The sequence below is a fragment of the Parus major genome, chromosome 3 (assembly GCF_001522545.3).
Source record: "Parus major isolate Abel chromosome 3, Parus_major1.1, whole genome shotgun sequence".
Lineage (NCBI taxonomy): Eukaryota > Metazoa > Chordata > Aves > Passeriformes > Paridae > Parus > Parus major.
In genome coordinates, this window is record NC_031770.1 from 99,169,698 (window position 1) to 99,193,473 (window position 23,776).

The window sequence follows — 23,776 nt, forward strand, 5'->3', positions numbered from 1 at the left end:
TGCAAATAGTACCTTCTTTTGCTTAGGAAATAGAGCTATAGAGAGAGTTAAAAGGTGGAAGACCATTTTTAAGAAAATCTTATTGACATAGAGCACAAGGGTCCCTCCCCTTCAGCTGTAAACACACAGAGCTATATCAGTAAGGACGTATTTTGGGAAAAGATTGATTGCTAACTATTGTCCCCTATGGAGAAACAGTAACATCACCTCTTCAAGTAATTTTCCTTTCTTGTTCTATTTAAGACAATCGTCATGACCTTGCTCATAAAACTGTTGTTTGGATTTATATCAAGCAGTTTGAAAGAATGTTTATCCTGAATTTCATGTATCCGCACTGTCAACTTGAAAATCTCTTTCCTCCCTACCCTTAAAAAAAAACCCACCCTGCAAAAATCTGAAAAACGTTTTTCCTCCTCAACTTCCTATCCCATACTGGAGATAAGCCTTACTTATTCTACTTATCTTAAATCTTGCTGGAGTGCTGCCATACAATTTTATGGACATGAAGATTTCTGGAGCCTAGTCCTGCTATACCAAACACTGCAGTGTTACTCCACAGCCAGACCAGCAGTCTCAAAACATTTGCCTTTGGCTCCTGTAGTAGATTCAGACTTTACAAATCCATCTCAGCATTCACTGAGGAACACAGAGTTCATCAGCTGGGCCTTACAGTGCCACCACACCAGTGAAATCTCTCACCTGAAGACTGTGGTGTATAATTACATTCCTCTTGAGCAAAGCATATTTGCAAAACAGAGATGAGTTTTATCATCTCTGTTTGGAAGCCTAAGATTTTGTGACACTTATCCAAAATTAGGAAATAAAATTCCACAGAATTAAGGACCACAGAAAAGCTCACCATCTTTTCCAGCACAAGCTGCCTCTTTCCCAGTTAAATGCTACATTTTTCCTACAGGATTTGTCTCTAAATATCACAGCAGAGGAAACTGGCACAATAATATAGGGGAAAGTGAATGTAACTCCCCAAATTCAAACACAAAGAGAGCTTGCAGCTCTGGGGGCAGACAGTGCTGCAGGTCTGAGACAGACTGTAGTTTTCTTCATTTTATCAAACTCATTTTTTAAATGCATTTCATGACACTGAAGTGTGTTCTTTCAATAACATCTGAAGTTTGTTGTAGAAAGTTTCTTCTACAAACAGTAAAGAAGTTACCATAATCACTTACAAAATTAGTGCTTAGGAAATGCTGCCATTTATCACAAAATTTTTGATATATATTTATTCTTTTTAAGACCTGTGTGCATTTGGACAAAAAGGGGAGAAAAATATGATAGCCAGTTATTTTTTGACAGTTTGGATCAAGACTGCTTTTCAAAGACTAGCCTAGTAAAGGTAGTGCAGCTTGTACCAAGATGAGCAGAGTGTATATAAAATCAAAGTAAATTTCATTAAACACTTGGGAAAATGAGATAAATATGAGAAAACATCTGTCAGCCAATATCGCCTGATACTGGAACACTAAGGGGAAAGAAAAGACAGGTAGTATATATATTTCCTCACTAAAAATATTGAAAAATACTTACTATTATTTCCAGTGTTACATATACGTATTTGTCAAAACAGTTGAATATCAGAAGATAAACACTTAGATAATCATAGCAGAAATGAAGAGTAACACATTTTTGTAACTACTCAAGTAAGGCACCTGAAACAAATCCCTGGAAAAAACTCACTTTCAGGAAAGAAATACTGTCTTCCAATTACAGATGCACACACACACATAAATATACATATACATAGATAAAGATATAGCTATAGATATAGATATATATGCAACAGAAAACATTGTAGATTCCAACCAATGATCTCAAAGAAAAGCTGCCAGCACGATCCTCCTTTGGACACTCTCCCATAGTTTAATGTCCTTCTTACAGTGTGACACCAAAACATTCAGTGTTTTTCAGACATTGTCTTTTAGAATAATAATAAAAAGGTTCTATCTACCTGTTCATATTTAAAGATGTGATAAATCAGTAATTTTAATTCTGTGATTTTCATTACAGTGGCAAATATTCCAGTTATGCTTCAAGTTTCACCTGGATATTTTAGTAACAGAAAAAACCATCTGGAGTCTGAAAAAAAAAAAATCATCACTGGAACTGGGACATCTGCTCTTTCCTCTTCCTCCAATTATTTCTCCATAAAGCATAAAAAACTCACTCCAACAACACAATGAAATACCTGAGAAAGAAGGGGCAGAATTCCACAGAAATGAGTTGAATGTATTACTGAATGCATTACTAAGTTTCACATAAAGTAAACAGCTTGGCTTCAAAGCAGTAATGACTAAGCTCACAGAACTACACACTAACAGAACACACATTCAAACATTAGCTCTTAGATGTCAGGAATCCACTTAAACAGAGCATATTTTTATTAGGAAATAGACTTCGTTTGTTAGCCTCAGCTGAAATGGCTCCATGTTGCTCTAAGATGAGAAGAGAGATTAGAATGAAGTGGGTACAACAAGTATCTTACATATCAAAGAGATGACAAGGAAAAATTATACAGTCCTGGCAACAACCACCCAATCCACAGCCCTGTGGACTGAAACAACCTTATGTCTAATTCTGGGCCTATAAGTAGTCCTACCCACTTAATTGTATTTACTAAAATGTTTTACACTAAACACGCAAGTAAGGGCTTGCAAAACTGCACTCCTAAAAATATTTCTGAAAAACACACCCCCCTACCCCAAAGTGTCTTTCAAAAGACTTCCAGAAATCCATCTCTCTAGGATCCATTTTGCTTTCATGATTTCTTTAGTAATAATTTTAAAAATCCATGTCTGGCTATCTAATCTGTTTATCTAGGGGGAAAGAATTCAAACAGCCAAAGAAGCTTCCCACTATGACAGAGACATTTCTATCTTTTTTTTCTCTGAAGGGATGATATATTCGTGTTTTGACAACATCTGAACAAGTATAACAATACAGATTTTTGATGAGCTGTATTTGATTTTTGACATTAGTGCTGTCAAAAAAAGGAAATTATATGAAAATATTTGGCCAATGCTATTCCCTGGGATTCCCACTTCTCTGGAAGAAAACTGCCTTTAGCTTATCTGACCAGGAGATTCAGTATCTACAGAAACTCATCCTGTCGTGGTTCCTACACTCTAATGGTGAAAAAAAATTATTTTACAACCCTCAATCTGTTTTGTTACCAAAACAGAGCTCTGAATTGTTTAATATCAAGCTACAAATCAGAAACAAATTGAATGCAAAACTGATTGTGGTGACACTGCAAGTGGTTGCTCTCTCCATAAATTGCATTTGACACAGTTTTCTAACATTTTCAGGCAAAAAATCAAGAATACCAATTCCAGGTACTGCAGTACAACTATTGGCCTGCTTCTTCATGCGAACCTTATGAAGTTAAACAAGGCCAAGTGCCAAGTCAAGGACATGGGCTGGGGCAATCCAGGCAGACCTGGGGCTGAAGGAATTGAGAACAGAAGAACTTTGGGGTGCTGTGGGTGAGAGGCTGGACATGACCCAGCCATGTGCCCTTGCAGCCTGGAGAGCCAAATGTGCCCTGGGCTGCACCCAAAGCAGCGTGGGCAGCAGGTGAGGGAGGGGATTCTGCCCCTCTGCTCTGCCCTGCTGAGACCCCACCTGCAGGGCTGCATCCAGCCCTGGGGTCCCAGCACAGGAAGGACATCGTTGGAGTGAGTCCAGAGGAGGCCACCGAGATCATCAAAGGGATGGAAAACCTCAGCTATGAGGAAAGACTTAGAGAATTGGTTTTGTTCAGCCTGGAGAAGAGGCTTCAAGGAGACCTTACTGTGACCTTTTAATACTTAAAGGGGGATAATTGGAAAGACTGAGATCTTTTAGCAGCACCTGTAGTGACAGGACAAAGGGTAACATTTTTAAATTCAGAGATGCTGATTTATAATGGACATAAGGAGAAATTCTTTGCCGTGAGAAAGTTGAGACATTGGTTGTCCAGAGAGGTTGTGGATGCCTCATCTCTGGAAAAGTTCCAGGTTAGTTTGGATGGGGCTTTTATCAATCTGGTTTAGTGGAAAATGTCCCTGCCCATGGCAGTACGGTTGAAACTACGTGATTTTAAGCCCCTTACAAGTCAAACTGCTCTGTAATTCTGGAATAATTTTGTAATCGGTACTGAAAATGATACATCAATAATCAGCTATTTCCTTAATTTGTAAATGGTACCCATCATTAAAAATACTTCTTTCTTTTACCAACTGTAAAATAAATATGTATTTTCTGAACCTTCAGAATAATTTTGTCTATTACAAATATACCCACCTCTCCATCAAAAACCTTTTTTCTTTAAACAACCTTGTCTCAATACTAACACTACTGATGCAGCTGATGATGTTGCCCTGATGAAAGAGTATAAAATCAGAAAACTGTGTAAGTGTAAGGTCAAATAACTATTTATATCATTTATTTCAGTCAGGTATCAAAGCAGGCTGCAGTGGTATCAGTCTGCTTTGTGCCGGTGTAACAGAACTTACACATTGAAGATGGAGCAATAATAACATGGCACTAAAAACAACTTTTAGCTAATCACTGGCAGCTAATGACTGAAATTAGTCATTTTGGCATTTCTTACGTTGATGGAGTCCACTGTTTCCAGAAGAAAACATGAGCCAGTATTTATCTTTAAAACAACCATGTTTACTCACAGATTCCTGCTTTTTCCTAAAAGAACAGATTAAAGCAATAGACTAAAGCACAAAAAATCTGTTCAAATTACCTGAATTCAAACACAGGCAAGTACTAATAGGAATTGACTTTTCACTAGTTTTTTTGGAAAAGAAAACCTTTCCAGTTTCTACAATTTTCTCTGTACACAGACTAGTAAGACAGTGTGATATTACCCCTGAATGTGATAGCAGAATTTATTTCATTCTTTTACTTTCATTCTCTTTTCTCCTAAATTTATATTAGCATATTCTAGCTGAAGTTCTCTGCAATCTGAAAGAAGCTACAGTATTTGCAGAGCAGTATACAAAATTTCTTTCTTGGCCCCACACTTTTGAAGTTTCATTACCAACACTGTGGTAGGACATGCAGATGATGGCCTGCGTTAAGAAAAAGTAGGCTGCATATTTTAATCAATAAACGCACCATCCTCTTGGAACATGGCTCTTTGAAGAAAGGAGATATGCTGCAGATTTTTTTATTTCCTTTGGAGAGATTCAGGATTGTGAGTTGTTTGGAGATTTTTATGTTATTGTTATAGTTTGTAGACTCATAGAGCATGCTGAGTTGGAAGAAACCCACAAGGATCACTGAGTCCAACTCCTGGCCCTGCAAAGGACACCCCAAAAAATCCACCATGTGCCTGAGAGGACTGTTCAAATTCTCCTTGACCTCTGTCAGGCTGGTGCTGTGACCACTTCCCTGGCAAGCCTGTTCCAGTGCCCAACCACTCTCTGGGGGAAGAACCTTTTCCTAAACCTCCCCTGACTCAGCTTCATGCTGCTTCCTTAAGTCTTTCACTGGCCTTGAGAGTGAAAAGATTGGTGTCTGCTCCTCTTCCCCTCACAAGGAAGCTGTAACTGCAGTGAGGTCTCCCCTCAGTCTCCTCCAGGCTGAACAGACCAAGTGACCTCAGCCACTCCTCACACGGCTTCCCCTCAGGACCCTTCACCACCTTTGTTATCCTCCTTTGGACACTCTCCCATGGTTTAATCTCCTTCTTACACTGTGACACCCAAACTGCCCCAGCACTGGAGGTGAGGCTGCCCCAGCCCAGAGCAGAGCAGGACAATCCCCTCCCTGGTCCAGCTGGTGATGCTGGGGCTGATGCCCCCAGGGCTGGGTTGGCCCTCCTGGCTGCCAGGGCACTGCTGGCTCCTGTTCAACTTGCCAGGGACCAGGACCCTCAGGACCCTTTTCAGAGCACTGCTCTCCGGCACCTCATTCCCCTGTGTATACATGAAACTGGGGTTGCACCATCCAAGTACAGAATCCAGCACTTGTCCTTGTTAAATTTGTTAATCACTTGTTGGTGAACATTCTGCAAATCTGCCAGGATTAGCTGAGAAAATCATTCAGGCTAGTTTTAATCCAGGTTAGGTACTCAAAGCAATTCACAACACACCAGCACAAATATTGTGCCACCACCAAGGTGGTGCCTCAGGGAACTGGGTGGAGCTACTGCTTCTGATAGTGAAACTATTTGTCTTAGCCATGTGTTTTTAAATTGATTCATATAGTTACTAAAGGAGAAAAACAGGGGTTTCTGAGATCACTAAGGCTTAGTTTCTCATACTGGAAAACATCTCTGTTCTTCAGACTTCTGAACATTTCTTGTTCTAACATTAAAAGCTGGTTGGTATCTTCATCTAACACTACAATTTTATTGGTTCATTTACAAATTCTTCCAAGACAGATGTATTTTTTTAAATATGTAAAGATTTGATTGGTACTACCCTTAATGATGGAAGCCCTTAAACAAATACAAAAAAATATACAAAACTTTAAAAAAAAAAATCTAGACCATAAAGAAAAACCCAGAAAACTTTATTCCAATTATCAAGATGACCAAAAGAACAGTCCATGTCTATTCCTCTTCTAAATGTTCTAGTCCTAAGGCAAAAAAAGTAAGTTGCTGCCATTAATAACAATTATTGCATATATATCTGAGAACACATCCGTCTTCTGCTGTGCCCATCTTTTCCGAAATAACAGGGTCATCCTCTCTGTTGTATCTTCCTTCAGAGCATTACAGACTACCTGAGAATTTTAGCTTGTCTTAATTACTGCTGCATTTACTTCCACATTACAGACCAGAGTTATCTGACCCAAGCATGGAACTCACATATTTTTACTAAGTTTATGTCTGCAAAATCTCATCTCTTTCTGCATCTTAGAAGTAGTTCAGAAACAGATACAGCATCCTAAAGCATTTTTAGGCTTCCCTTATCCCCCACAGACATTCTAACATCTTTGTCTATGGCTGATAGTCACAAAGGAACCCACATCCTCAGGAAGTTTGGTCTCAACGTGACAATGCAGTATGCTGTATCTTCAAAATGGTAGGACTATTTCACAGCCCTTTCAAAGTAAAGTTATTACAAGCAAAGGCTCCTGGGCACTGTAAAACTTGAACCAGATACAAAATACTCTTTCCAATTGATAATAGCTCTGCAAGGTAGTGGTATCTTCATATATGCAGGCAATGAAATCCCGCCTTTTCACCTTGTTATTTAACAGAAGATACGCAGGACTTCCTTCACTGAGACAGTTAAATTAAAACTCTATCAGAATTTGTTTACAAACTGTTATTAAAAATATCAGCTGAGATTATGGTAGCAAAAAGAGATTTTTAAAATAAAACATTATTTTTCAGTTTATTTAACTTGTGTTTATTCCACCATAATAATTTTCCCTTTCTTTGAACAGGTATTTCTTTGAAATACAAAAAATTAAAAAAACCCACAACTTTTAAATAAAAATATGACAAGAAATTCAGGGCTAAGCAAATACCCTAAATTACTTGGGAAAGCAAAGCAAAATAGAAAATAGATTTCTATTTCCTCATGGTTTTATAAGTGGAAAACAGTTTTCCCAGACAATAACGAGATGTTTCCAAAATTTTCCTTCAGCTTTGGCAATAAATGATCCTTATATGGAAAGGCAAGAAAATATTTGCCTAAGACTTGATCAGATTAATCCCCACAAGTGCCATCTGCATCAGCTGCTTCCTCAAGGAATCACATTTTTTACATTTGAAGGAAAAACTCGTGCATCAAGACCATTAAGGTCAGAAGAAGTGTATGCACTTGGCTAAAGATTGTGGGGAAGAAAACAAATTAACACAGGTCTCTTGTAAGAGTATTTCTGACCATATCCTATATGAATATAGGCAGATGAACAGCACGCAACCATGACCTAACCAGAAACAGGACAGCCACAACAGCAGGGCACTACCCAACAGCAAGCAGAGATCACTACTAACTCTCTACTAAAGCAGAATTTAAATCCGGGGATCCAAAGTCCTTGTATCAACAAAAAACAATTTAACAGCTTTACTGCACATTGAGTAGGTAAGAGCATGACCCTGGTGTTTCACACCATTCTAGACAAAACTGGGTCCCTAAATTATCTGAGTTTCTTGTCATTCCTTATTACCCTACTCAGAAAATGTGCATGCAACTAGCTACATATACCTCACCATCAAAGGGAGTTCAGACATACAAAAACATTGATTATTGAGTAGGGAGATGTTCATTTACTCAAAGACCAGCATTTTCAGAAATAATTCTGGAATAACATGAGATAATCAGGGCTGCTCTTGCTTCACTTGCTGCTACAGATGTGGCCTTGGAAACCATCATTCACTCTGAGCACTGGGAAGGTTCATTTTAAGCCTAAATCGCTGATTATTCTGCTGGTTTTGACTTAAATCACAGATTCACAGAAGGATACACAGAATATTCTGTGTTGAAAGAGTATTCTGTGAATCCTTCTGTGAAACAACAGCAGCAACTGAACCTCTGTTTGAGGCCTCCAGTCCCATTGCTGTAACCACGGTGATGCTTTTGGACAACCTTGGGCCAGGAACTTCTCACTAGGGACAGAGCTATACCACACCAGTTACAGGGGAGAGCCCTAACACGGTCTGAGTTACTTTTACTAGATAAAAAATGACAGGTGACAGAGATATTTTGCCACAATAATGACTGTTTCGTTATTTTTTTTTAACACGCAATCAAACACAAAGAAGATAAAAAGTTATGCTTCTCTCACAATCCATATGTGCTTTCAGCATCAGTGAACCTATGATATAAATACTTTTCTCCTCCACTTCCATTTTAGAGGACAACTGATGCAACAGTGCTAAGATTTCACACATGAGAAAAAAAATCAAGGCACAATGGCAGTAAAACCAATACAGATTCCACAATTCAGAAATTTAGTCTGTGTATAAACCCAAGAACAATTCCTGTGTGCCAAGAAAGGAGTCAAATTACTTGGCAGCTTCTTCTGATAAACTCTAGAAAATAAGCTTGAAATCAAAATAGAACTAAAAAGTTCTGCCTTGGAATAAAATGTGCCTAAGACTTTTCTTCAGTCATGCCTCCTGCATACTCAAAAAAGGCAAAACAGCCATTCCTCTCCCCTGTGACATTCAGCATCCATTTGGTGTAAAACATTGATAAAATAGAAATAACTTCAGTGTACATTCACTTGGTTTTGATTTAACGAAGAAGAATTTGTATTGCAAGTATACTGCAATTTTATTAATTCCCATCTGTCTGTAAGACACACTGTACATCTTCCCTCATAAATTTAGACAGTGTGATTTCAAAACATAAATACCATATCACCATATGTACTTTTACCTAACCTATACCAAACATTCTTTCAGCAATATGGCATAACCAAAACAGTCCATTCTATGTAGAAAACATAAAAATAAGCTCCACAGTTAGGCTCAATGCTGTCTGATTTTCTGGTTCAGTGAAGTTCTGCAGTAGAGTCATATAAAATAAAGCCAGGAGCTTTTTAAATAGTGAACAACGTCATACCTTACAGCATTTTTAAGATACATTTTCCACTTTATATCTGTCAAAATTTGCCAAAGATGTTTTCACAGGTAGAGAGGGGACATTTGGGACTTCTGGCACTTGAGAAACACTGCAAGGCACACGTGGGAACAAATACTGTTATTTCTTCTAAAAAAATGAGAGCACTGAAATAGTTTATTTTGACACTTAAATTGCCTTTCTTCAGAGGCAGCCAACCATTAAAATAGATGAAATGATTCACACCTCATGGTGCTACTGTTTCAGGCTTCTACGCACATGAACCATTCTTCATCATAGTGTCCATATTTAGAGGTTTTCTTCATAATCCCAGCAGAAATAATTTCTAAAACAGAACTAGCTAGATATCTATGATTAAAAGGAATTGACAACATAATATTTTTTCACGAGATGTAGCTTATATTATTGTATTTACTATTAATCTTTTAATACAAGCTTAAAATATTCGTGACACAGAACACTAAATGCATATAAAACAATGTTCAGGCTGCCTCATTTTCTGTTACATTCAGGTTTTACCAGCAGAATTCTGACAGTGGAGTTCTGCTGCTTCCCACCCTCACTGGCAATAATGCCACATTTGCAAAGTCAAGACAAATCCTTTAGGTCTGGAAAGATAATGAGTGGGGAATAAGGAAAATAACTTAAAAATACAATAAAAAAAGAAGCATGTTCCAGGTAATTAAACTAATACTGAAAAATTAACTTGAAAGCAATTTTTAAAAATGGCTTTACAAAACTTAACAATTTAGTAATAGGATTTTTTTTTTTAAAGTACAGCTATTTTCAGCTTTCCCTATCAGATCTATAGCTCAGTTCAGGTACTTGCAATACCAGCATGGATACGAGTCTTAAGTTTAACAGAATTATTATTTTGTATTCACAGAGAAATAAAATTAACAGAGAATAATGTTTGAATTAATAGCAGCAGCTGCAATACAGTAATAAATTGTCCATACCTCCTTGCCAGATGAGTAATTCAAGCAGTTCCCAGTCACTTTTCGTATAAAAGAACATAAAATAAAAGGTGGGAGGGGGCGTATTTTATAATCCAGGTTTATACACCCTAAAAAGGTCATTAAATTGAACAGGCCAAGAAATAAAAACTATAGTTTAATAATTGGGCTAACTTTTATTGTTGGAGGAGGAGGTCCCGAGATGTTCCCTAAAGGAAACAGAACATGTATGCATACCCCTGGCATTGGAAAGGTTTTCATTACTCCCTAAACCAACTCCCAACTCCCTTCCAACATGGTATCATGTCCCACTCTCCACCATTTTCCTTAACTGTTAGAAGGAATAATTCTATTCCTAATTTGAGAGACTTCATGGTTATTTTATCACAGAAGTTTAAAATCCCACAAAAACCTCCTCATTCAGAAGTCAAGCAGAGTTATAAAATTGTGCAAGAAGGGGTGCAATCAATATTAAGTAACCCCGTAAGATCTTTTATCTATTTACTGCAGCTTGCTTCCAATGACTTTAGCTGCACATTTTATAAGACTATTATAATATAGCCTTCCCTATATAACAGATGGTTCTAAAAGTCATTTACAAATAAAAAAATCTGTGTCCTAAACATGCAACAAATGACAAGGCTTGTCTCCTTAATCTTGCACTTAATATAATCAGCACTAAACTGAAAACAGACTAGAATAAACTAGTTTCAGAAACCACAAGGAAAACCAGTTTAAAACTATTTTCTGTATGAAATAGAACATTTTCATAGCATAGGTGGGCCAAACGTTTGTGTACCACTCAACCAACACCTGTGCTATTACTGTTTCTAGAGCATAATATCTTTAAAAGTATGCACATACACAGTACTGTGAATTAATGAATACAGCACTCTTCATTTCAAACAAAAGAAAAACAAAGAGGGTCAATCAAGTTGTACAGTAGCAACAAATGCAAGCAGATTTCCAAATTCAGGGTTCATTCAATAAAAAGGAATTCCCAAAGAACACCTGAAGATCCTTCTCTCTATGTATTCTATACTAGTACAAATTTATGCTGTTGAGGGAACTATGTTTGATATTCAATCAACAATTAAGCTATAGACTTTGGACAGCTACCTATAATAGCAGAGACATGGACAAAGAACAATGATGCGTTACAGCCTTTAAATAGTAATCAAGATTTTAGTTAAACTTTAAATAGCAATTGGAAGAAAGTGTGGAACTCAGGCATTTTTTCTTCTGGTTATTTATTTATTTGGTGACAGTAACAGTCAACATTATGTGTTTTGAAATTAAAAAAAAATAGGAGTATTTGCTAAAGCTTAACTTTTCTTCTTTCATAGATGTTCAAGCCTACTTTCATGCCTGTATGCGACCTCCTCTTCATTTTCTCCTGAAGAAAAGTATGAGAAAATTCTTGTGTTTGGATGAGTCATCCAAGCTTTATCTTGCTTTATGTAGGATCCTGTAATTCTGTACTTTAAATACAGACTAATAAAGTCAGTACCCATGATTTAGAACAGTCAAAAGGCAATAGAGCAATCACCTGATTAGGTGAATCCTTAAGGTTTGGAACTAAACACTTGGGCATAGCTTTTTTGTGATCATATGTTTTAATCACATAAGTCTATTCTAAATATTAAATTATTCTTCAGTACATCTTAAAAATAAAACTTCATCATCTCCATTTCATATAGCTGGAAATGAACAAAGATTTGTCTGAAGCCATAAAGTGATAGAAGTACATTAGGGTTCGACCCTCCTGCATACCATTTTTTTTTTATTCTCTGTACCATCTGAACAACACTATCCTAAAAAAAAAAAGCATGATGAAATGACTATGGAATTAAAGTAACAATGCTGAACACTAATAACACATCATTAGTCTCCATCTGGGCACACAGAAAACACAAAGTATGTGACTGGCTACTTTTTGCAAAAGATATGACTTAGGTAAGTCATTCTACATGAATTGTAAAATAAAATTAAAGACAAGCATAATCAAAACCCCACTGTATGTGGCATCCAGATTGTTTTTCTTCTCATGTCTACCACCTTCTGTACCCTAGGACAAATGAAGCAGAGACTGAAAAGGAGGCATGTTTCACATGACACTGAAGAAATTCATGTCCATCCAACAACAAAACTCCATACCTCACAGACAAATAAGGCCCCTCTCTCAATAGCTGTAACAGTAGCAGACAAACACAGAGAAAAAGCTAAGTCCGTTTCACATAAAGCACCTGCTACAGACTGAGACTATCCAACATAGTGAAATCTGAACAAAATTCACAAAATCACAATCTTCCAAATATTCCAACTCCTTTGCACAGTAGGGGCCCAATCACTGACTTAAGCACACAGTCTTAAAAGTCTGTTAGTAGGTAATGAACATAATGTTGCCAGTGAAGGATGCAGGTGATGCTCCACCTGCGCTCAGGCAGCTGTGGTGCAGGGCCAGGCACAGAGGTGCTCTCTGGGCAATGTGGGGCTGTTTGGACACTGCACTGCTGCAGGAGCGTCACACACAGTAGGTATGGCTGGGGAACTGAGCACTACATTCAACCTTGTGTTTACATTGCTAACAGCTCATTAAAATAAGTTTATTACTAGCCAAGTCTGCCAATATAAACATCGTATTCTTGTTCTTAATCAATGGGATATACCAAGAAAAAAAGTATTTTTAATAAATTTGTTACCAGAAACTTTCACTGCTTTTCAGAGTAACAGTTTAGAAGAAACCTTGGAAACAATATAGCATTCTTCCCCCCAAACCCCCCCCATATGGTTATGAGTTATAAAAATACACAGATTTAATTTTTTATACCTTTCATTGTGAAAAATTTTATTACCAAATTTCAGTCATTTTCATCTTTAAATCCGAAGTCAACTCCTCTGTGACACTGATACAATTCCAGTCATATTCTGTAGATCAAATACTGGCAAGAAATCATCAACTGACTGCTGTGGGGATTGGCTACTGAGGTAGCATTTTTCCTTCTTTTTAAATTAGGCAGCTTTTGTTATGGATTGCATTACTAGACAAAGAGTCAAATGCTTTGGCACTGCTCTGCCATTAGTTAGAATTAAAAATGTACTTTAAAAAACAGCTTCTAATGAACATTTGCACACATTCCAACTGAAACTGAGACTACTAATATTTGGAAAAGTGAACAGTTCCTGAATTTTTATTCCTGCACATATAAAGCAGGAAAAAAAACCTCTGCTAATTGACAGTGTAGGTGCATTTATGTTTCTCTTAAATTGTTACAAAGATTGAACAATTGAAGTATACTAATGATACATTCTGCAATCTGATCAACAAGAGATGAAATATTGGGAGTGAACATGCCTCTTGTGAATACACACACACAAAATCTCCATGCATCTCGTGCAGCAGTAAAAAGGCCTGAAGCTGAGCAAAATGTCCTTTTTCCTTTCTCAAACCAGAAGTGAAACACTTTAATCCTAGTGTAGAATAAAACAGAAGACAAAAACACGTAAAACTGTCAGAAAAATAGAACTATCTTTTTCCAGGTAACTATACTGCTATATATAAATCCATCAGAGGGGAACAATGAACAAAAGACAATTCTGTTTCCTTAAGGATCATAATTTTTAACTATGCAGTAGATGCTCTAAAATTACAGATCAAAAATAGAACATTTATAGAAATATTTAGAAACTAAGAGAGAAATAACAGCACAGGAAATACAACAAATAAGAAAAGGTTATTTATCCAAGAACAGAGAATCATCTGGTCTTCCAATTACTTAGAAGGCAATGAATTTTAGATCAGATCCTGCTAACTGCTACATTTGTATCTCTTCCCAGTACTTGCTGGCTCAAATTAACACAACAGACTGTTCTTACTGATTCAAAATTATGTGGCAATAAATTTAGGAAAGTGAAACAAGTTTCACATTAAATATGAAATACTTGGAAAGTTCCTAAGGCTAAAATCCTGCTAAGGGATACCTTGTATCAGCCATAATGACCTGTAGACCCTGAATTAACAGAGCTGAGCCTTGTGATCTGCTCAATTAACACTCTTGGTACAAGGTTGGCATCTACTCAATTGATGAGATCTTTATGGACAGATGCCCCTATTAAAAGCATAGGAGTCACAGCTGTATCTCCAATCCACTTTTCATTAAGAGTAAAATTCCAGGGTCTTGATGGCAATGATCCATGTAGATGAACTTCTATTCATTCACAGGTAAACTGTGTATTAAATATATATATATTTATTCAAACACTAGTTTGAACATATATATATATATATATATATATATATATATATTCAAACATACAGTTTACCTGTCAGCTTTATTCAAAGAAAAGAAAGAAATGTCAAATTAGTTCCGTTTTGGTTGTGGGTTTGGGTTTCACGAGTTCTAAGACGTGTATTCTGAGACACTTGAGCACTCTCCTGCTAATCATCTTTCCATTTCTCAGCCCACTATGCTTCCATTCTAGCATAGCCCAGCACTGCGCTCACAGTTTCACTGCTGCACTGCCTAATTAACAGTTTTAAGAGCTCCTTCTTTCAAAAGCTGACACAACCATAGCAGAACAAGCAGAATATACTCAACATTTTACACCTCCAGTGTAATGTCAAACTTCAAGCTTAACACTAAAATCCTGAGGCTTGCACTGATCAAGTGAGTCAAAGGGCAAACACCAGTGCCTTTCTTTGGACAACGCACTAAAGCAGCTTCAGCCCAGACAAAGCACTGCAGGAAGAGGATGGTAAGATTTACCAGAGCTGTTCACCACCAGCACACAACTCAAAAGTTGAGTTCAGCATGTGCTGAAGTGATACAATTACACATGGCAAGGAAGCGGAGGTCTGGATTAGTTTTACACAGCCTACAGTGACCTATCTGCTCTTGTTTTAGACCAGATGCCATTCGCCAACGCACCCCTAGATAATATGTATTAAATACTATCAAAGATAACTCAGTTCATACTGTAGACAGGGTTTCTATGCAAAATCAGAAATGCCCAAATGTATTTGAGCACTGTTAAGCTCTCCTTAAATTCAGCTGTCAACTCGGAACTATTCGGTAGGAATGTATTTATAGAAGGGTTTCTTATACATCACCAAAGGTCAAATGCCATTAAGTGCTATCATCCATGTGTACATGCAGTACACATAAAAATGTCACTTCATTAAATTAGTGGATGACACAACTGGCAGAAAAGCAAATAATAAATATATGTTAGCTTTACAAAGTAATCTGCATGATCTAAATGTGTCACAGAAATGCAACACAAAAACAGGTTTCTATGACCACTAATGCACTGTTACATGCCCAAAAAGCAACACTGTACCATATAAAGCTGTGACAATATCAAAATTTTTTTATCTTACCATAGGCAACTTAACAACAGGCTTTCAACAAGGTACAATGAGAGAAGGAGCACTCGGTCAATGCCTCAATGAGGTTGCAATAACCACTTCCCTTTGTGGATGTCTTTGCTGACACCTATCATGGCACTGAGTACACAGTTCTATCATTCCTCTTTTCATCTCTTCATCAGACCAAAACCAGAAGAACCCCACCAAGTGCTGGCTGTGCATCTGATCTATGCTAATGAGTAGAAAGTCCTTCATGATTTTTTTTAATTCAGCAAAAAAAGAGCGTTATTAACCACATATTTTGGTCGGTTGATTGCTTTCTGGGATTTTTTTTTTTCCTTCATAACTGCCTGTGACAAGAAACTAAATGCAGAGGTCTCCATCTTGTAATGTCTCTGAACTGAGAATGCATAGGTCTTTTTTTAAGATATGCTTTAATCAAACACAAATAATTATGCTCAACACAGACATTAATAACAAGTGTTAAGGCACACAAGATAGCAAAAATTACTGATAGAAAACGTATCAGTCTCTCTTGAGCCCAGAAGGGGGATTGGAGAAACATAATCAATCAATGTATTTGGCATCATAGATTCTCTTGCTGAAGAAACAGATGGATGTGGTCAGCCATCCTGTGGTCAGGAAGGTACACAAAGAAAGTCTTTTCATTTAGAGCCACTGAATAAAATATCTCTTGATGACAGTGGAATTGCTATCTAGAGAAAGACAGCTTATTACCTCAGCTTCTCACGTCTTTCAAATTTACACCATGTGTTATAGATTAACAGCTACTTTTTCGCTTTTTACGGCTTCCCAAAAATAAAGCATGCACACAAAATACAGAATAGCAGCTGTTTATGACTTTTTACACTGTAAGGAAATGAATTCCATTTTGAATTCCATTCCACATTTTTAGTTTTGGTTATGTTATTTTTGGAGGATGAAATAGTGGCATTCCAGCTAGTCTTTTTAAGATGCTTTCCCTGACTCTCAGTTCATGTTGCTGTATTTCTACTTTTAACTGAAAACACATTTCCACTTTTGATAATTTACACTGAAAGTGAACTGTTTAGTAAACAAGTGTATTTTTCAATATGAATATGATGTTTTCATGCTCAGACTATTTAGCAGCACACCAATGCAAAATTAATGTCAAGCTGTGTAAAGCAACAATACCAGAGACCAAAATAAAACGCTTTTACAGGAAATCTGTAGCAAATTTCCTAAATAAGAATAATAAATAGATCATTATTTCATACACCGATATGTAGACTGCACAAGCTAGGAAATTTGATTGATTAGTATTATATTTTACTTGCTGCTAGCTTTTTAAACAATACTTACAGAGTGCAGAGAACAGTGATGACCTTTGCTATAAAAACTATGCATTTACAATCCAGCTAACACTCTCCCATGGTTTGTTTTCTCAATGTATTACACGAAGCAGTCTACATTGCTAGTATATAAAACAAACAAACAAAAAAATCAAGTTCTAAGCAGCCCAGTCTCAATTTTGTAGCTAGGATTTCTCTTCAGAACCATAAACATATTTTAGTGCATTTAATCTATGTCCAAGGCATGGGAGGTGAGAGAATAAAAGAATCATGCTGTTGAGTATAAAAGCAGAGTGTGAAAAAGTCTACTGGGGTTAAGTATTAACCCGATGCATTTTTCAGAACGACTGTACTATTTTTAACTGTTCGTTTTTGGCCACAGGTCAAAGTTTTCCTAGCAAAATACCAAAGTGAAAATGCTGGGAGCGAAGCCCAGAGGCAGCTCTCTTTGCTATGGCCTAAGCAAAAACTTATCTGAATCCAGTCAGATATGTAACACTATTTCCCACTCCCCTCCATTGACTATGGGTGTCATTATGCCTCTCAACATCTGAGGAGTAACACAGCACCACAGCCTCAGGAAGAACATTTTTCAGATGTTATAGGAAATTCCTATATTCTCCACACAGCACAGGCATACATTCTGTTCAGTCAGTTCCTGTAGTTTTGGCCAAACAGAACTGAGTCATTTGAAAGCATAAAAAAAGACACAGTGTAAGTGCAGCTCTTGGAAGGACTAGGATGTATTCCCCCTTTTTCTGCTCCTCATAACTGGGACACATTGGAAATCTTGTGGTAGACTGGAAATATAGGTTTTGAGGACCCTAAAGTTCAGTTAAAGTACTAATAAATATAATACTAATAATGATAACAACAATGATAGCAATAACGATAATAATCTGTCTCTTTCTATAGTTCAGATGGTTAAATGGAGAAATCTAACCTCTTCCACACTTCTTCCCGAGGGCACAGATTACTCACTGAAGTAAACTGTATTTCATACACTCACACGGAAAAATAATATTTGAAAGAGGACACAGACGAATCAATTTGCCCCAGTGAAAAATAAATGTGACCCTACTGGACCCCTCAGCTACATTTCTCCCTTAGGCGTGTCCCCTTTTCCTGAATTATTTCCACATCACACAGCAACCTCAGCTTCACCAGGGCACGTTTCACAGGGGATGAGCGATGGGTGCCCGGCAGCGCACACAAAGGCAGGTACTTCGGGGACGGACACACTGTGATTACGAGGCGCAAAAGCGAACGGTGTGAACGATGCTGGGAGGGAAAACAAGGCACCTTCTTCTCCCTGGATCGAATCGCGCCAGGGACGTTTCTCACTTTCCCCCAAATAAGATGTAGCTAATCGGAGAGCGCTTGCTCTCCTCTCACAGCGCCGTGCCCGTCCCCTCGCTCAGTGCAGCCCTGGGGGCGAGGGCTGCTCCCGCCACCTCCCCGCTGCCGGTGGCCCGGCCGGGGGCGTGGAGACGATCCTTCGTCCTCCCCCAGGAAAGCACTTTCAGGACGCGGGAGCCCTTTCCTTCCTTCCCGTTCCCTCCCGCTCGCCCGAGGCGAGGGCAGCGCTCCCTTTGTTCCCCCGCCGAGCGCTCCCCCCGGGCGCGGCCGCCCCTCACCAGCAGGCTCTCCACGTTGACCGGGGAGCGCGGGTCGCGGATCATGGACTCCAGCTTCCTCTGGCGGCCCTCGAGCATCCCCGCCGCCGGCTCCAGCGCCTCGGCCGCCAGGGGAGCCGCCGACATCTTCCCCGCCGGCTGCTGGCTCATCCTCCGGCCCGCCTAGTGCCGGCCCGCGGAGGGCACTGCGCGGGGCCGCCCGGCGGGCCTAGCGCGGCAGCGAGCCCGGGAAGGGCGGGGGCGGCGAGGCGGGAGTGGAGGGCAGCGCCGCCGGTGGCCGCCGCCCGGGCATGAAGGGCGAGGGAAAACGGCCGCTGCTCCGCCCGGGCGCGGGGAGAGGGAGGGGAGATTGCTGGAAGGGAGGGACGGAGCGCTTCCCGCCGTGCCCCCGCCTCTCCCCGCTCAGGGCGTCCCTCGGCGGCCGCCGCCTCACTGCCCGCTCCGCTGGGACATCGCTCCGAGGGCGGGGGGAGGCGGAGAGCGAAGGGGGAGCGGCTGCGGCGGGGTCGGGCTCAGAGTGCGGCTCCTTCTGCAGCGCTCGCCGGCTGCTGGGGCGGGAGCCGCGATCCCCGCCGGCTTGGCTTTCCCTCGCCGCTCTCTCCGCGTTCCGCCCACCCCCGGCCCGGCCCGATCCGGCCTCCCGCTCCCCGGCCCCGCGCAGGCCGCCTCCCCTACCCACAAGGCCCCGCTGCGAGCGGGGCATTGTTCGGCGCTCGCTCAGCGCCCGGCTGCAGCCCTGCGCTCGGCGGGGCCGTGCCGGGCCTGGGCGAGGCAGCCGCTCAGAGACAGGGCTGTGTGCGTTTTGGCACATGAGACCTCACCCTGCCCCCATGGCGTCAAGCACACGGGGAAAAAAATGAAAAACATTTGAGAAGGTGGGCGAGCAGCGTTTCAGATAGAGCAGCAGTTATCACGGCATGAATCAGGGATTTATGGAATGGTTTCAGTTCAAAAGGACCTTAAATATCATGTAATTCCAAGCCCTCTGCCATGGGCAGTGATACCTTTCACTCAGACAGATTGATCAGAGCTCCATCCAGCCTGGCCGTCCCACGTCGGGGATGGAGCATCCACAATTTCCGTGGGCAATGTATTCCAGTGCCTCACCACCCCCGTGGTAAAGATTCCCAATCCCCACCCCCCGTATCTAATCTAAACCTACACTCCTTGAATTTGAAACTATTTCCCCTTGTTTTGTATCTACGTGCTCTTGTCAATAATCTTACCCTACCTTTTCTATAAATTCTCTTCAGGTATTTAAAGGCCCCACAATAAGGTCACCCCAAAGCCTTCTCCTTTCCAGGCCAAACGATGCAAATTCTCTCATAGGAGAGGTACTCCATCCCTCTCCTGTGTGTATATCCTACAAGTATGAGAGGGGGGATGGAGAACTAGGCAGTGAGAAGCTGTACTGGGGAAGGCGCAGGCCAGCCTCATGGCCCCTGAGGGAGGTGAGCTCCACACTGTGCTGGAGATGGATACAGCCACCTTGCCACACTCGCTGGCCCTTTGAGGAGACAGGATGCTGTGTATCACACCCAGGCAAGAGAGGCTACAGCAGGGAGGGTGTCCCTGATGACTGAGCTGTGGCTGCAGGGATGGAGGTGAGGAGCTGGATGGTGGGGATGCCCAATGGAATGGCATGTGAGGTTGTGGCCAAACTATGGTTCCAGCAGACCTGAGATCTGGCTGCTGGGCAGAACAACAGAGACTGTGGAAGTGTCATTTGCTCAGGTGGCGGGACCTCAGGGAGGAAAGGTTAACATTTTACTGTGTTGACTTTCAGCTGATAGCTGGATGGCAGTGAACTGATGTCAGAAAAGTGGCCTAATATTTTAACTTTAAAGGAAGACGAGTCAGAGAAGTAAATATGTGAGTCACTTGCATGGCTTTGAACGAGATCACTCTCAGTGACATTCTGAGTCAGGGCCCTGATGCTGAACAGCTCCCAACTTGAGGGAAGGTCTGCTCTGAATATCCACCCAAACCCCATAACTGGATTCTGCTTTTACAGTCTACTGAGTGAAAATCCTCAAACCTGAGAGAAACACACACACACATGAATATTTTGAAAAGTCAAATTGGGCGTTATCACTCACGTTTTACAGTGAACCACATTGAGCTTGTGAGTTTCCTGAAGGAATTGGTGAAATCTGTTTGGGAGAGGCACTGATTATTTATATCTTAGGACTACTTCATCTAAAAAATAGATTAGGATCTGTTTAACTGCAGCACCACCATCAAAAAAAAAAAAATCACATCATCTCCTTGAGCAGTTTACTTTGCTAGAAGATAAAAGAAGTAAATTTGACAATGAGTTTGGTTGCTACTAGGATTATACGTGGGTACGAGCTGGATCATGAAGTTACAAAGCCTTGCAAAACAACAGTTCAAAACTCTAAATTACCTAAAATAAACATGACTTCTTCATTTATAGATTATTCATTGCCTACTTTTTATAAGTGGCACAACAAAACAAATCCTTTAAAAAGCCATGTTTTGGCTTTTTTAAAGGATTTAAAATAGGTTTGGACAACAGACCAAATATGAGAAGTGTGTCTCTAGTGATCCATAAGGAGCTTGTGGTAAGTTCTGTTACTGTAAACAGCAATTTTGGGGGTGATTTCAATAACCTCAGAACTGGGCACCAGGTAATGTGATGATCTAAGCTTTTAGTTTCCTCTTGGCTATAGGCAAGGTGCTTCTCTTCAGTTTTTTTAATCTATAAGCTTTATAAAAACTGGTCTTTAGCTTATGTGATTTAATGACGTTTAGGGTGGTCTCTAAACAAAGGTAACAAAGAAAATCTTAATTAAGCATAACAGCCCTTTTTACATAGGGAAAAAAGTGTGATTGTGACTTCAAAAGCAAGTGTGTGGAAACAGTGCCTTCTTGAAATTCTTGCCCAATAGATCTAGTCTTCCACCCTATGGGACATATCTGTTTACTGACTAAACAAGTTTTACTCTATTATAGGGACAAATTGACAAAGGTAGTCAGCTGAATTCCTTTGTACGATACCAATCCTCAACAAAATCAGCAGCATAAGATTTATTGCTGGTTATAAGTGGCTAAGTGACAAAAATAGTACTCAGAAAGTCAGATCCCTATCTCAGTGTTTGCAAAAAAACTGTTTTAACATGCCCTAGAGGAAAAATAACACCACCTTCTGTGGTCTTTTTACAGGTCTACCTTTTCTGTCTTTAGTGGTGTAAATTTCTCAGGGTGTCACCTATTCCTTCAATGACCATCTAAGGAAGAACTGTTCCTACTCACTCTGTGTATGCTAGTTTTGAAGTCCCATGCAGTGAAATGTCAAATGCTATTTACCATGTTTTGTAAGGCAAAGTCCAAGCCTTCCAGCATACCTGCTGTAGCTTTAAGCCTGAGTCCACAGTTGGATGGTTCATCTGTCTGTCTGCTCCCAAAAATGCTGCTGAAGGCTTTAGTTATCTGCAGCCCAAATATGCTTTAGGTGTCCCAAGGCAGTAGGGAACTTGCTGTTGACCATTTTGAGAACTGGCTACATTTATAGGAGCAGATTTGTAAGAAGTTGGTAAATGTGGCTTAGTAGTTAAAAGTCATCAGCTTCAGGTTGTTCTGTTAGGGTATTCCATAGGGCTTAAGCCTGTTCAGGGAAAAGAGGGATTTAGCTTTGAACCTCCAGCATGCTTTCACTACTATTGCAAAAGAAGCAAAAGGAGACAAACTACCCACGTGCACATTTGTTTTAGGAGAAGGGGCTGTGCTTTTAGGACTTGCCACTTGCTAAGTAAGGCTTTTGCAAATCCTCTGTTCAGGCTCCCACTCTGCAAATGTTTGAAGAACATAGGAGCATTACTGACAGGGGAGTTGATTCTCCTAATAGCTAGGGTCTCTAAAATTTAGGTTTAGCATCTTGTGGATCAAATCCATTTTAGTGTTTTGCATATGGGAGAACAGATTGAAGAGCTAAATGAGTTGCCAGTGATACCATGGAGTATCTCTGTCCAGTAATATGAATTGACTCTATCCCAAATAAGAATCAAATTGTGACAACAGAGTAAGAAAGACAAAACACCTGTTAATAGTCCAAGCAAATACAGTCTTTGAAAGCTGGCAAAATTAAACCATGTCAGACTGCTGCAGGCAAAGGTGCATAACTATCGTCACTCAGGATGCTGCACTGATGTGGATCAGAGTTGTTGTGATGGAAATAGGACAGAAATAATTTTTTAGATAATGAGGTCTTGAGACTTTGGAGGGCGTAGCTAAAGATCATAATTCTACCTCCAGAAAATAATGTAGATTTATGCCATTGGTACAGGGGTTTATTTACTTTTAGATTCATAAATATAAAATAGGGGTGAAAAGGAATATAAGTTTATTGTGGGTTTTGTTTGTTTTATTTTCCTTTCTCACATGCTAGTGTTCAATCAGCCTAAAGGTTAATAAATTATTTTTTCTAGATTAAAAATAAACTTCTTCATTTTGGGTAAATGAAGAGACAGAAAGAAACAATACAATTTGTGTACATAAGAGTTATGTTTTTGAAGGACTTGGAAAGTCAGCCACAATCTTTATCACTGATATACTGATTCCAGTGTTGTCTTGGGACAAATAGTACAGTTATGTAAAGTCCACAAAAAAAACAACCAACATTGTTTAACATTCTTTCATTTAATTCATCTCTTTCATTGTAACTAGAGGCTTTAAATACAAGCAGCTTTTCAAACACCATGCATTTCCAAACCAGCCTCAGTAAGACTGACACTACCACATCAATTGCTAGCACAGGCCAGCTATAAAATTACAAAACCACTCAGCCATCTGTATAATTAAATTCAAACCAAAGTAATCAAGCAAATGTTAAAGAAAATGTCTTCATCTGGTAAGCTTTGTAAGTAAAGGCCTATATCTACTATTCTGCTTGGGAAGGGATGTA

At 39.7% G+C, this 23,776-nt stretch overlaps 1 protein-coding gene across 5 annotated transcripts in view; it reads right to left on the reverse strand.

The window, feature by feature from the left end:
- ROCK2 (Rho associated coiled-coil containing protein kinase 2) overlaps positions 1 to 19,027 on the reverse strand; it is a 104,031-nt gene extending 85,004 nt beyond the window's left edge. For all 5 annotated transcript variants that reach the window (XM_015621456.3, XM_015621455.3, XM_015621453.3 and 2 more), the window contains exon 1: positions 18,853 to 19,027. In XM_015621456.3, coding sequence (XP_015476942.1) covers positions 18,853 to 19,002 — 150 coding nt within the window. In that variant the 5' untranslated portion in view covers positions 19,003 to 19,027. The remainder of the gene's footprint in view (positions 1 to 18,852) is intronic.
- Positions 19,028 to 23,776: the final 4,749 nt, after the last annotated feature.